Source organism: Schistocerca serialis, chromosome 7 (assembly GCF_023864345.2).
Source record: "Schistocerca serialis cubense isolate TAMUIC-IGC-003099 chromosome 7, iqSchSeri2.2, whole genome shotgun sequence".
NCBI classification, from domain to species: Eukaryota; Metazoa; Arthropoda; class Insecta; order Orthoptera; family Acrididae; genus Schistocerca; species Schistocerca serialis.
The window spans coordinates 458,926,581-458,942,561 of record NC_064644.1 but is presented as its reverse complement, the minus strand read 5'-3'; the positions used below and the strand labels follow the sequence as shown (position 1 = coordinate 458,942,561).

At 40.5% G+C, this 15,981-nt stretch overlaps 1 protein-coding gene across 2 annotated transcripts in view; it reads left to right on the top strand.

Moving 5' to 3' along the window:
- Positions 1 to 15,981, top strand: part of LOC126412741 (neuroendocrine convertase 1-like) — a 492,712-nt gene that overhangs the window by 346,880 nt on the left and 129,851 nt on the right. For both annotated transcript variants that reach the window (XM_050082477.1, XM_050082478.1), the window contains exon 8: positions 8,221 to 8,433. In XM_050082477.1, coding sequence (XP_049938434.1) covers positions 8,221 to 8,433 — 213 coding nt within the window. The remainder of the gene's footprint in view (positions 1 to 8,220; positions 8,434 to 15,981) is intronic.

The following is a 15,981-nucleotide window of genomic DNA, read 5'->3' as shown; positions in this document are numbered from 1 at the left end:
AGTCCAAATGACGCCAACGTCCACGTATTGTCTCATGCGCCAGAGTTTACACCTCTAACCATACAAAATTCAAACGCGGCAACCCCTCAGCGCCGCTACCATTGCTGCACGAGAGACATTCGCTAACGATATAGTGCACAGGATTGATGACGGCGATATGCGTGTGGGCAGCATTTGGTTTACTGACGAAGCTTATTTTTACCTGGACGGCTTCGTCACTAAACAGAACTGGCGCATATGGGGAACCGAAAAGCCCCATATTGCAGTCCCATCGTCCCTGCATCCTCAAAAAGTACTGGTCTGGGCCCCCATTTCTTCCAAAGGAATCATTGGCCCATTTTTCAGATCCGAAACGATTACTGCATCACGCTATCTGGACATTCTTCGTGAATTTGTGGCGGTACAAACTGCCTTAGACGACACTGCGAACACCTCGTGGTTTATGCAATATGGTGCCCGGCCACATCGCACGGCCGACGTCTTTAATTTCCTGAATGAATATTTCGATGATCGTGTGATTGCTTTGGGCTATCCGAAACATACAGGAGGCGGCGTGGATTGGCCTCCCTATTCCCCAGACATGAACCCCTGTGACTTCTTTCTGTGGGGACACTTGAAAGACCAGGTGTACCGCCAGAATCCAGAAACAATTGAACAGCTGAAGCACTACATCTCATCTGCATGTGAAGCTATTCCGCCAGACACGTTGTCAAAGGTTTCGGGTAATTTCATTCAGAGACTACGCCATATTATTGCTACGCATGGTGGATATGTGGAAAATATCGTACTATAGAGTTTCCCAGACCGCAGCGCCATCTGTTGTTGAAAATTGTAACTACTGTAATTTCGAAAGTTTGTCTGCCTGAAAATGTACTGTTGTTCCAAGCATATTGCAACAAACGGTGTATTTCTATCGCTGCTCGTTTAGTTTTTATTGCCGTTTCAAATATACCAGTCATTTTTTAAACACCCTGTAGTTGCTCTGAAATTCCCCCTCTATTATACAACAAACTCATACGCAACAAAGAATAATAATTTTATATTCTGCAGACTTTCTGGTCAGCGGCCGATTTGCATGTTGTAATATTTGAAGAAGTACTTGAGAGCCAACATCGCGTTTAAGTATTTATTTTGAATTGATAACCGGATTCAATAATACCTTGCTGTTACCTTCAGATCCAAAGCAACGCAGGCAGGAAAAACACAGCGAACAGAAGCACATCGTGTGAGTTTCCTGTTTCTTTCCTTGTGGTACCTTGCTTTAGATCCGAAAATGAGAGCGAAGTATTGCCGAATCAAGTCTTCACTTCAAAATAAATACCTATTTAAATGTGACCATGACTCTGAAGTATTTCTTCAAATATTACAAAGAATAATAAACTTTTACATACAGTTTGTAAATACTAGCAATAACAACATTATTCGATCTGTCTGTGAAGGTTTTCACCTGCTATCAATGCAAAAAAAGATAAATTGACGAGTTTCTGGCTACATTGGGTCGCTTTAGTCGCCGTGCGACCACGCGGTTCGGAAAGGCTACTGTCTCTTCCTATCTTCTGGCGAACTGCTGACGTATCACAGTCCAAGCTCCTTATGTACGTATTAGTGTCAGAGGTGAACACATTCGGCCTTTAACCTGCCCATGCCTGCCCTTTATCCAGACACGCAAGCTGCCGCTATGCCCAACCCAAGAAGGCTAAAGGAGTATTATTTGCCCGCTCTGCTACACTAGGTAGCAGTTCATGCTGTATGTTTTTATTGCAGTGTTATGATCAGGGCTCGCAAGTTGATGAAAAGTCTTCTTTTACCTGAGTATCACAATACGAGGCTCAATGAAATATATATTCATTTTTTTTCTCATTGCCGACCAGAAAATTGTGGATGTTATTTGCACTTTCTTTTTTTTTCTTTGCTTTCCGGTGGATTTTGGGCTTATATATTTATTTAGATGTTAACAGTTTTCTGCAGCTTCACGTTCTTTTGACAAGTATTGGCTGTTCTCAACTCGAATCATCATCAGGTCGTCTCCAATGCATGCTTTCGGTTGCACGCAGATTCATCTCTGGAAGTCGAGTTCTCATACATCCACTAACCTGAAGTTGTCTGTCTTACTGAACGCCAACTAAAGTAAAGTTTTGGAAGTCTAGTTTCTGGAGCCCTAGTGTTGTTCAGCCTAATAAGACCCCAATAATACCAGTTTTAAATACTTTTTGTATGATGTGTTTCGCAGGTTCGCCGAATTCATTGTAATTGGCCACAATAGTTCATTCTAAATTCCTCAAATGCATCTTAGAAAACACGAAGCTCGTTTTTCGTATTACGTCAGTCTAATCAGTACATGTCTGAAAGAGGAAGATTTTCTTTCAAATTAAGCTTTCTCCGCACTACATTACATACCAAAAATACGTGATTTTTAATGTACACTGAGCGGCAATTTAGGCAAGCGCTGTCTAAGAAAGGTAAATGGAAATGCCGTTTGGCTAGGGCCTCCCGTCGGGAAAACTGTTCGCCTGGTGCAAGTCTTTCGAGTTGACGCCACTTTGGCGACTTGCGCAGTCTCTGAGCGGAGAAAATCTGCGACCCACCCGGGAATCGAGCCCAGGCTATTAGGAAAGACATTCTGTCGTGCTGACCACTCAGCTACCAGAAGCGGACCTAAGAAAGGTACCAATCCAATATTTCGTCCGCCTGCAAATATAAGAAATTTTCGGGGTGGCATGAAATATGACCTTGGACTTCATATGCCTGGGTGTACCAGTTGCCGTGCGGATGTGGGAATCTTTACATCGGACAAACACGGGGATGTATCTCCCTACGACGGACGGAACACATACGCAACCTAAGACTCGAGCAGGAAAATATATCTGCTCTGGCCGTGAGCATCTTAATGGGAAACTACATATTGGCAATCGAAAAGATGTCTGCCATCTGCTCAGCTAATGGTTTCTGGGACAGCGTTATTAAGGAGGCAATGTAGTTACGAGTGTCGATGTATTTTTTTAATTGAGGTAACTGTTTCGCCCTCAGCCGAACTTGGCAGCCAGCCTTTGGAGAAATACGACGGGAGAGGCAGCAGCGACGTGCATCGCGTAGGGCTGCAGTGATCGGCCGACGCCTGTTGCCAGCTACGTAAACAATCGCCCAGGCCAATGTTCAACTGATGTGGAGCTGCGATTGTGAGATTTAAATGCTCGACACTAATCAGAGACGTCCAAATTCACTTCCACTTTCCAGCCTGCCTGCCCCTATCAGCGCCGCAACCTTTTAAGCAGCTCAGCATGTGTACTTCAGCACAGTGGTCATAGCAGACCAGTTTGGGTTTTTGCAAGTCTGGCAAGCTTTACGGGACCCGTTCAGCCTGCTGCACCTGACAACAGCTTGCGCTATGAGTACAAAGTGACTAGCTAGATATATGTTTGCATTGGTAGTTTCACTGCAGCTCAGCTGTCTTAACGGTGGGAAGAGCTAAATGAACAATCCAAACTTACACGAGGCCAAGGAGAAACTAAGAAATGGGGAATATATAGCAATTACGAAACAAAGTCCAGCAGGAGAAAATTCTTCATGTGTTTATGAGGCAGCTTCAGATTACTCAGTAGGTATCTCGCAATGCAAATTGTGTAAAAAGTTAGTAAACTCATTCGGGAACCTCGTGTATATGTCCAGCGGTTACGTCACTTCATAGATATTTTGAGAGGGCAAAGACCTTGTGGCTGAAAAGTGTGTGGAAATGTTTACCAATGACTTGAAACCATTTATCAGTGTACACATTCCGTCTACAGGCCACAAGTGGCCCATCGGGACCATCCGACCGCCGTGTCATCCCCAGAGGAGAATGCGGATAGGAGGGGCTTGGGGCCAGCACACCACTCTCCCAGTCGTTATGATGGTATTCTTGACCGAGGTCGCTACTGTTCGGTCGAGTAGCTCCTCAGTTGGCATCACGAGGCTGAGTGCACCCTGAAAAATGGCAACAGCGCATGGCTGCCTGGATGGTCACCCATCCAAGTACCGACCACTCCCGACAGCGCTTAACTGCGGTCACGGGAACCGGTGTATCCACTGCGGCAAGGCCGTAGCCTTTATCACTATACAGGCTTTCTAAAATTAGGGCAAACATTGAATGAAGCAAGAAAGCAATCTTTCAGTATTTTTCATTGTTTTCTTCTGTAGTTATCCTATATGACAGATGCCTTAATTTTATATTCTAGTTATTGAGGAACTGTGTCAAATTTTCTTTCTTCCAGCATATATTTAATTCATGAGTTGTGAATATGCGACACTGCATTTCATTATTGAAACTCTACAATAGATGATAGCGTTGTACATTGCAACACTTTAAGATTTTAGGCTTTTTATAAGTGCTGCACTCTCTTACTAAAACTGCAATAATTACTCCGAAAAGTAAGATTTTTGCAAATGTGAAAAACTGATCCAAGCTACAAAGTGGCCATGCACCTATAACGTACAGTCAAATGAAAATGAAACACATGGGAAAAAGGTAAGTAAACTGTTTATTATTTGAACAGTAATTATCATAACTGTTAATAAATTTATCCTACTGTGAGACACGACGGTCAGTACCTTCATGGGTAATTGTTTGCGGTTGCCTGTGGAAACATTATAGCACCAAAGTGTGCATGCAATGGCATGATTGTCTTTCTTCAGGCTCTAAAAGTATGGAAATCACATGGGGAGAGATCGGGACTGTATGGAAGACGTGTACGGACTTCCCACCGAAACTTGTGCAGCGTAGTCATACGAACAGGCACGCCAGCTCCGGGAAAGTCACAGTGACATTTTTCTTTGGCTGCAAGGGCCAACTACTTACCGAATTTCAGGAAAATAGCACCACAATTAACGTACAGCAGTACGTGGACAATTTTCAAACATTTAAGCACGCCACCAAGTTCAAATTCACAAGAATGTTAAAGGACGGCATCATTCTGGTGCAGGATGCCATGTTACCATGGTTGTTTTGATCACCTTGCAGAAGCATCACTGCGAAGCCCTTATACACCTCCATACACTCCCGACCTCTTCATACACACGTAAAAAAAGTTATGCATCACCCCGGTTCCAACAACTCCTGAAGATAGACGTTGACTGTGAAAATTGTAACACAGACACAGTCCCTCTGACTGTTCAGAGATGTCACTAAACCCGCCCAAAGATGTAAATAACCATGCATGAGCAGCACCTATTAGACTGAGGGGGTCCGACAGCCGATCAGTACCACTCATTCCACCAGGAAGGAGACACACGGCTCGTGTTGCCTGTAGTTCAACCATCCCTAGACGGTCAATACCGCAGTTCGATCGCGTCCGCATTGTTACTTTGTGCCAGGAAGGGCTCTCAACAAGGGAAGTGTCCAGGCGTCTCGGAGTTAATCGAAGCGATGTTGTTCGGACATGCAGGAGATAGGAACCGTCGATGACATACCTCGCTCAGGCCGCCCAAGGGCTACTACTGCAGTGGATGACCTCTACCTACGGATTACGGCTCGAAGGAACCCTGACAGCAACGCCACTATGTTGTATAATGCTTTTCGTGCAGCCACAGGGCGTCGTGTTACGACTCAAACTGTGCGCAATAGGCTGTATAATGCGCAACTTCACTCCCGACGTCCATGGCGAGTTCCATTTTCGCAACCACGACACCATGCGGCACGGTAGACATAAGCCCAACAACATGCCGAATGGACCGCTCAGGTTTGGCATCACGGTCTCTTCAGCGATGAGTGTCGCACATGCCTTCACCTAGACAATCGTCGGAGACCTGTTTGGAAAGACCTGGTCAGGCTGAACGCCTTAGACACATTGTCCAGCGAGTGGAGGTGGAGGTTCCCTGATGTTTTGGGGTGGCATTATGAGGGGCCGACATACGCCGCCGGTGGTCACGGAAAGCGCCGTAACGGTTGTACCATGCGTGACTGCCATCCTCCGACCGATAGTGCAACCATATAGGCAGCATATTGGCGAGGCATTCGTCTTCATGGACGACAAGTCGCGGCCCCATCGGGCACATCTCGTGAATGACTTCCTTCAGGATAACGACATCGCTCGACTAGATTGGCCAACATGTTCTGCAGACAAGAACCCTATCGAACATGCCTAGGATAAATTGAAAAGGGCTGTTTATAGACGACGTGACCCACCAACCACTCTGAGGGATCTATGTCGAATCGCCGTTGAGGAGCGGGACAATCTGTCCCAGCAGTGCCTTGATGAACTTGTGGATAATATGCCACGACGAATACGGGCATGCATCAATGCAAGAGGACGTGCTGTTGGGTATTAGAGGTACCGGTGTGTACAGCAATCTGGACCACCACCTCTGAAGGTCTCGCTGTGTGGTGGTACAACATGCAATGTGTGATTTTCATGAGCAATAAAAAGGGCGGAAATGATGTTTATGTTGATCTCTGTTCCAATTTTCTTTGCAAGTTCCGGAACTCTCGGAACCGAGTTGACGCAAAATTATTTCTGATGTATGTATTTTTGGAGACTTGCAGAAACACATTCGTGGTGTCGATTTGCCTTGGACAAAGAGGTGCACACGCCTGCGCAATGATGGTTCCGTAGGGAACCGAAAACGTTTCCCCATGAAGACACTGACTATCTTGTTTCACACTGTGATAAACGTGTTAACAAGTATGACGATTACTTTTGAAATAATGAACAGTTCACTTACCCTTTTTTCCACCAGTATCGTTTTCGTTTGACTGCCCCTTATATTTATGACAGTTTCTTTAAAAAATGCGGTGACTACTTCAATATTAGGACTGCAGAATAGGTAGTGTCATCGCGCAATTTCCCGTAGGTATGCGACTTGAATTGTGTTCCTGGATATTTAATAGCGTTGGCAGCTCATCAAAAGTCGTCTTCAGCTTTATTTAATTTATATCTTGCTAATTCTCTTCATATATTCGAACCGTGCAAACATGCCTAAGAGTCATGTGACTTGCAGTATCCTTATTTTTTGGTTGCTTTGCTCCTCAAGGATGGCAGCGATAAAACGTGCTACTCTGTAGACGAAGCGGTTGTGGAAATATAACCAGTTCTAACTCAATAAACAGATTAAACATACGCATGGTTTTTTAAATTGTCTAAATGGTGGTTACACATTGAGGTCATTTACAAAATATATTGTTAAATATGAGAAAGCACTTCATTGTACTAAACGCGAAGGTCTTGCACTGGGACAAGTTCATTAGCTCTGTTATTGTAATGGGTGGGGTATCAGTGGAGCAGAAGGTTTGGTGTTGCGGAATCTGTGTAATATGCAACAGTAGGTGGTAGCTTCCATGGGGTTTGAAAAAAAGGCCATGGTTATGAGGAAGAAAGAGTGGGACGAAGGAGCTCTGATGTGAGAGACGACAGGAAGTGGGTTAGATGTGGTAAGGAGGGAGGGAGGGGGAGATGTCAGGGTGGACTTCATTGTCTGGGAGATGGAACCCCTCTAAAATTGCGAAGAGGGAAGATGTGGAGACTGTGTGTATGTAGTGTTGCTGTTGTTATTGGTACAGGTACAACAGCGTACCATGGATAGCAATTACAGAGGAAAACAAATGTTGCACTGGATTTTACGGTATGTATTAGATAGATGGAAGTGTTATATGTTAAGAATAAACATGGAGTGATGAACTGTAAAGGGTTTTGTGTAGGAAAGAGTAAATGGTCTGGTGAAGAGTCTGATACTTGGTGGAACAGATATTCATACTGCAGGCTACGTGTGGCATGGCTCAAGACGCTGCAGGTGTGGAAGTGTTGGAGCAGTTGCAGTCCACTGTACACTTTCTGGTCGATCGTTAACAGGTGAGTTTCTACATTATTTGATAGTCGAAGTTTGGTCCCAGGTAGTCAAATGTCTTAGTTAATTGCATTGGTCGGTGATAAATAGTTACGGAGAGAAAAGGTGCGGATGGTTCTTTCTGAAATTATTGACTGGGCTTAAAATGGGTTTATCTTGAGGAGCAAATTACTTTACTAGGAGGTGAACTGCTGGAGATGGAGGCACCCTTGGGTGTGATTTAATTATTTCTATGGTTGTATGTTTGTTTACTGCTGTCTCTGTCATACATGACGTGTAACAACTTCACCGGGAATACCTCGACGTATAATATCCCTGTAGCTGAATTTGTCCTCCCATCCTTTTCCAGCCAACCTGTCCTCCGTGATACCTTCGCACTCATTGTGACCTTGCTGTTGTTGGGAGCAGGGCCGTGGCGGCAAGGGCGCCATCTACGTGTGGGCGTCCGGCAACGGCGGCAGCCGCGGCGACAACTGCAACTGCGACGGCTACATCAACAGCGTGTACACGCTGTCCATCGGGTCGGCGTCACAGCACGGCCAGTTCCCCTGGTACGGCGAGCGCTGCGCCGCCACGTTCGCCACTGCCTACTCCAGCGGCGCCTACTCGGACCAGATGATCGTGAGTACCGCCAATGGCATCCGCTTAATGTGACTGCTTACGTGTCCCACAGTCCTGAACGTACCATGCACACTTTGACTGGACGTATTTAGCCCTTGGTTAATGATCCCCAGGACGTGGTCCAAGACACATTTCATGAAGCTTTTATTAACAGATTTGTCACGGTTGAAGTAGCCTACGATTGGCGACTAATTTCGAACCAACTGGTTCATTCTCAAGCCTGGCCCACTGATGCTAAAAAAAAATAAAAATAAACAATAAAAAAAGAAATAGTTGTCCGTGAACAGTGAGAACGAAGTTGGAATCACGATATGAACAGTTCAAATACAACACAAATTAATTCAAATCTTCAAATGTGTGTGAAATCTTATGGGACTTAACTGCTAAGGTCATCAGTCCCTAAGCTTACACACTACTTAACCTAAATTATCCTAAGGACAAACACACACACCCATGTCCGAAGGAGGACTCGAACCTTGTAACCTCCCCACAAAAATTTTAGAAGGAATGTAATGACAATACTTAATAGAAATGGGAGCCAAACGTAACCTCCCTAGCAATTAAATTTAATGACAATAAAAGTGAGAATCGCAATCTGACTTAAGTATAAGTTCTTCATAAAAATAATTAAAGTCCGTTCAGTGACAAGAAAATTCAATTAAACCGAAATATCGGTCTTTGGCCCTGTGCAAAACAATCAGAATTAAAGTCTTACCTCAGAATAAATGGATGTCACATTTCTGCTCTTGTTATTGCGCACCGCTTGGAGGAACTGCATTGCAAATAATAATACTCTTTTTTTGTGATTTTAGTGAAATTTTTCTTCAAAAGAAGTGGAATGAAATGGGAAGTGCAACGAAATCTTTAGTTCAATAAAAAATTAAATTTTTTTGAAAAAATGCTTTTGAAATAAAAATTATTATTGGGGGACTTGTTGGAGAATAATTACAATAAATAAATTTTTGCATTATCTAATGATTATATTAATTAATAGTATACCTCATTCACCATCTTGACCAGTGTTGCCGACCGCCTACATCACACAACCCCACTGGGCTGCCACCACTGACCGACCGCTCTGCATGACGACTATTAGCGTACTACACGCGACGACTACTGACAGAGTACTGCTCTCAACTAGACAGAGCTACAGACTCGCAACGACTGACCGACTCGCAACGACAGACTGACAGACTGAGAACCGCTCGCAACACTCGCGCGGTCAAGCGCAAACTCTCTGGTCACAGATGCTACAATGCCTCGCCATCGCTGCTATGTTACATACGTGTTTCATAACCCTCCACTGGGGGGGCAAAAATTTGGCAGCGATGGTGAGTCATTTGGACTTGCCAATCACGGCAAAATTTTTTAATTAATTAATAAACTTCTACAATTTACAGAATATTTAGATGTAGTACATAAAGTAAAGGTTGTGCACACGCACTAAGTACAAGATATATCAGACAAAGACAAAATGTGAGTACAAAACATAGTAACAAATCAGAAAAATGTATATACAAATTATTTGACAGACAACAAAGTGCACACGCACTGAAAAAATTCTTTAGCATATTCAGAACAAATGAACAGACTGGCAAAAAATATTATGTTGACAAGTGACATGAGTGCACATGCACTGCAGTTGAGAACATATCAGTAATTGATGAAATGTATGTACAATTAGTAACAAATGGCATAAGTGCATTCGCATTAAAGTATTGAATATACAGAATAGTAGAAAACATATTGAAAAATGAGATAAGTGTACAGGCACTGAAGTTCAGTAGAAAACATATTAACACCTAACAGAAGTGCACATGCACTGTAGTTCAGAACATATCATAAAAAATAAAAATGTATATACAATATAAAAGACAAGAGTGTACATACGTATACTGTATACTGTACTTCAGAACAAATCGAAAAATGTCTTTAGCATTTTCGCCATAAATAAATATAATGGCAAAAAATCATGTCGAAAGTGCACACGCACTGAAAAAATGTCTTTAGCATTTTCACAACAAATAAACATAATGGCAAAACATCATGTCGACCAGTGACATAAGTGTACTCGCACTGAAGTTCAGCGAATCGAAAAAAAATGTATAACCTACGAACAGAAATGATTTTCATTATGTGACAAGAATTAGGATAGGAAAGGGAAGGATTGCATCATGGTTGTAGCACTTTAGATTGCACACAGCTGTTCTGAAAGTCCATATCTTTCCACAGTAGTACAACACCAAGTGACACAACTTGAAGTTCTTTTCCCATCAGAATTTATCAGTGTAGCCAAGACACTGAACTGTCGTAGTAATGTTCCATGTTTTCATTTTGGCAGTACATTACGTACACCAAACAGTGGGACCATAATAATGTCTTCATCGCTCACGGTGGTGGACAGCATGTCGTGTCAACACCACTCTCTTACAAGGCGCACCAACGTAGAATTAGTGCAAAACCAAAGATAGTGCTCCATGATCACTAGGATAAACAGGACAAATGGACATTGCAATAATTCAGGGTAGTCAGCTTATGAGATGAAGGACATCAAGTCACATAATATTGACAATTAGAGACTTAATTAGTTTGTGGCATTCATAGCCCAGTTATTGAACATTTCTGTACCAAGTATGTAGTATTACAGAAAAATGTTCATTAATTGTTTTACATGGAATCAGTAGCCTTCTTTTCCTGGTTACAAAGCATTATTAAATAATCGCATTCTTTTCAGTTACAGAGTGTAATTAAGAATCATTAACCTTCTCCTAATTACAGTTAATTAATCATTTGTCGTCAATTAATCATTTGTCATTCCAATAGTAAGAATTATTAGTCTTCTCCTAATTACAAAGCATTATTAAACAGTACCATAGTTAATTAATTATGTGTCATTCCAATCTATTAAGAATCACTAGCTGGCATCATGGGTAATCGTATTACAATAAACAGTGGCAGTCCTTGGCCAGTTACAAAGTATATTTAGTATGACAGAATAATGTTCATCAGAAGTCTTAGTTGAAAAGGAGAGTCAATTATTGGCCTAGCATTAACATAATACATTGAGTGATACAAATTATTGGCACTTATTGGCCATTAACCAAAACATGAAAACTCAACATGGAAAAAAAGGGCTAATTAATGGCATAATTAATAACAATTCTTCAAGTGACATTAATTATTGGCACTCAGTGGCCAGCAAGTATTGAATAGAATCATCATTCAGTATTATTCAGATTATTACAAAGTCATTATTAAAAATCAGTTAATTACAGTCATAGCATTAATAATCACAGGCATTATAAGTAGTCTCATTACAATAAACAGTGTTTCTCCTTCAGTAGTATTCAGATCATTACAAAGTCATTATTAAAAAATCAGTTAATTACAGTCATAGCATTAATAATCATGGGCATTATAAGTAGTCTCATTACAATAAACAGTGTTTCTCCTTCAGTAGTATTCAGACCATTACAAAGTCATTATTAAAATCAGTTAATTACAGTCAAATCATTAATAATCACAGGCATTATAAGTAGTCTCATTACAATAAACAGTGGCAGTTATTAGCTAGTGACAAAGCATTATTTTAAATATATACGTTTTTTTTGTCTCATTAAGAGGTCATTACTCAAGTGACATACTATTCAGAGCTAATCAGTACTATTCAGAATTTTCATAAACTGGTATCACTATTTGGGACTGGTAATACATTTTTTTTGTTAGCAATGCATTGCGTTGGGATCGTTAATTAATTGCTGAGGCATAACAATATTTGCTTTGACCTATTGCTGCAAATGAGGATAGGTAACGTCATTCGTCATGAGTCAGCTGTAGCAAGGTTATGCAACAAGGCAGTATATGTGATCACATTCATAAATGATAAACACAAATGGGTAAAAAATAAAAATGCAAGTACTAGAACAGGTATAATAAGTAACAGGTTTAGTAAGTATCATGAAAAGCTTCTCCTGGAAAAAATACAAAATGGATTATTAACCTGAAAGAAGAAACGCACACTATGCTGAAAAGTAGTGAACTTCGAATTAGCAGGTAGTGAAATGTGTATAAATTGTGTTCCATAGCTGTCCTTTCCAAAACTTTCTGTCATCCTACTATGCAATGTAACACCTGCTGTCAAAGCAAACTGCAACAAATACTTAAATAACTACATAGCGTAAATACATAACTTCAACCTTATCCTCATCTGTAAAGAAAACTTCATTATCCATCACTTCATTATCCATATTATCATAACTTCATTATTATCATCACCTGTAAAGAAAAACTTCATTATTTATAATACCATTTCCTTCGTCATTATTCATCAGTATTCATTATCATCTGCAAAAAATCACTTCATTACTCATTATACAACTATTCCTTATCTCTAGCATATTTCATCACTAAAACTAAGATGTGTAGTTCAGTCTGACAGCCTGCATCAATCACCTTGTATTCTGAAAGAAAAAATTAGTTAAGACTGCTATTCTGTGATGAGTATAGTATATTCTTGTTAATGCCTGCCAATCCTGATCCATTTACTCTTCCTCATAAAGTTATTGCATCTTCTTTCGTTTATTCCGCAGGTGAAATTCCCATTTCTGTTGAATTTATTTCTTACATGCATCATTTCTTTCTGAAATTCATGAACAAAGATTAATGTCTTGCATTTAAATCCTATACCCACTAAATAATGACTGGTTTATGGTGACACAATTAAGCATACAGCATAACATGACAGAAAACGTAATATGTCAAAGACATTGACAGTGTTCAGACGCAAAAATGTACACAGAATAATACGATGCAGCAGCAAAAAAATGTAAAACAGTCACGATGTTGAGATGTCATAAGGCAAAAAAATGTCAAAGTCAACTGGTGCGTGTTATATCTTAACTATTTCACAGTGCATACAAACAAAACTGGAATACAATCGTACATAAAAAGACAAAATGTGACGTTCGTTGTGTTCAGCTTGTATATAGTGTAATTAATCGAGGCGAGAATTAAAGCCTTTAATGAAAAAAAACGTAATGAAATTAACATGTCATTAGCTAACATTGCATAATTAGTCATAAAATACGTAAGTGTGTCTGAAAAAATATGCACGGTCTGATGTGTAACGACAAGAAAAGCGACCTGCTAACCTTACCTTGCCGGGCACTTGCCAAGAAAAAGTACGATAATCATCAGTAATTAGTCAGGTGAATATAATTGCATTAGTAAATGTCATCAGTAATTAGTCAGGTGAATATAATTGCATTAGTAAATGGCATCATAGTGTGTTGAATCATAAAGTGTCTTCATTCAATAAACGGTTTAATGTTTGAGATATGGTGATTGCCTTTCGATTTTCTGGTTCTCAAAGTTTCGACGTGTACAACATTGGGGTGAGGGATGCTGCGAATCCGATATGGACCTGCGTATAGAAGTTCAAATTTACTGCACTTACCTTTTAATTTACTGGATAAATAGTGTGTACGTATCAATATCTTCTGTCCAACGTGAAAGTCGCGGCGTGTACAAACCTGTTTTTGCTGTCTTCTCCGGCGCTCTGCGGCACGTTTGATGTTGTTCAGCGCAATGTCAATTATTTCGTGGTGTCGTAATCGACGAGATGTAGGAAATGTTATTAATTCTTTAATTTTGTTAGGTGGTTCAGCATTTTTCAGTATAACAGACGGAGATAGCATAGTTGATTCATTTGGAATGGAATTAATTACATCTTGGAATGAGAATATGTGTGTGTCCCAATCAATATGTCTTTTGTGGCAGTATATTCGGCACAGTTTACCAATTTCTTTCATTAATCTTTCACAAGGGTTCGAAGAAGCGTGGTACTTGGATATATAGATCGGAGAAATGTTTCTGGCTCGTAACATGCGTGTCCATACGCTACTACGAAATTGAGATCCATTGTCAGAAATTACTTTCATTACATGCCCTACATGAGATAGAAAATGTTTTACAAATGCTTTCGAAACAGTTTTAGCAGTAGCTTTGCGTAATGGAGTGAAAGTAACAAATTTTGAAGTAAGCTCAACAGCGACAAATATGTAGCAAAAACCTCTGTTAGTTCTGGGAATCGGACCAAAAATATCTACAGCGGCCATATGTCTTAATTTAACAGGTATAATGGGATATAAAGGAGGAATATGTGAAGTGGTGTCTGATTTAGCTTTCTGGCAAATTTTACAAGACGCTAAAACTCGTCGAATACGTTTTTCCATGTTGGTAAAATAACAGTTCTGTCTCAGTATAAGAAAACATTTTCGTGCTCCGTAATGTGCGTAGCTTAAATGAGTGTACCAAATTAATTTGTTAACCAATTCGTCAGGAATGCATAATAACCAATTGTTGCTGTCAGGATGAGAGCGGCGAAACAGACTGTCATTGCGTACAGTGTAATGGTTTCTAATCGTAACATTATTCCTATCTTGCCAAAGGTGTTTAATTTCTTTCCATACATTGTCTTTATTTTGTTCTCGTGCTATGTCCTGTAATGACGATGAAATAAAGTTTCCAAATGCAACTTGCTGAATATACATGACACTGAAATTTGTTTTGCAGAAGTTGGTTGCTACGTCTTGCTGATTGTTGCCGAGAGAACGCGATAGTGCGTCTGCTATAACATTTTGCGTGCCGGGAATGTGAAGTATTGTAAAATTAAATTCCTGTAAATACAGTTTCCATCTGCTTAATCTGTCGTGAGTAAATTTAGCTGAAAGTAAAAATTGTATCGCTCTGTGATCTGTGTAAACTGTGGTATGTCTGCCGTAAAGAAAATGCCTAAATCTCGTAAAAGCCCATACAACACATAATGTTTCAAGTTCTGTAACCGAGTAATTTCGTTCAGCAGGTGACAAAATGCGACTTGCAAATGCAATGTTTTTAATTACTGTAGAACCATCTTCTTCAATTTCCTGGAAAATATGTACGCCTAAAGCGGTGTTGGAACTGTCGGTAGCAATGGAAAAATTTCTGGTAAGATCTGGGTGCGATAAAAGTGGAGCATTCAACAAAGCATGTTACAAATAACATTCTCGTGAGCAAAATTCTGCGTGTCAAAAGTAATGTTTGCGTTACTGTAATATGCAATCTGTGCTGTATCTGGTTAAAATCTATCGTACGTTCCGTTATTTATTTTACGGGAGGATGCTGTGGCATATCCACTATATGAACTATTCTGTTATTTCTTACTGACGTATTACGCTATCGATGACACCTATTGTCTGTTTCATTCATGATTATTTGTTGTTGCTGCTTATAAGATCGACTGTTATTAAATGTACGCTGAAAATTGTGCTCGTTATTTTTACGTCTGTCATGATAGTAATTTCTATACGGTGCATTGCGATAGGAATTGAAATAGTGTGTTGTCTGTACGTGGTCATTTCTTTGCTGCCATGCGTTACTATTTGTTGGAGCTGGGACTATACGTGCACGCGACGAAACATTAAAGTTTGGTTGACCTTGTAGACTGCATTGTTGGTTAGGTATGCTAAGCGGCTCACTTTCATGCTGTTGTGGTGAAAAGGTCTATTG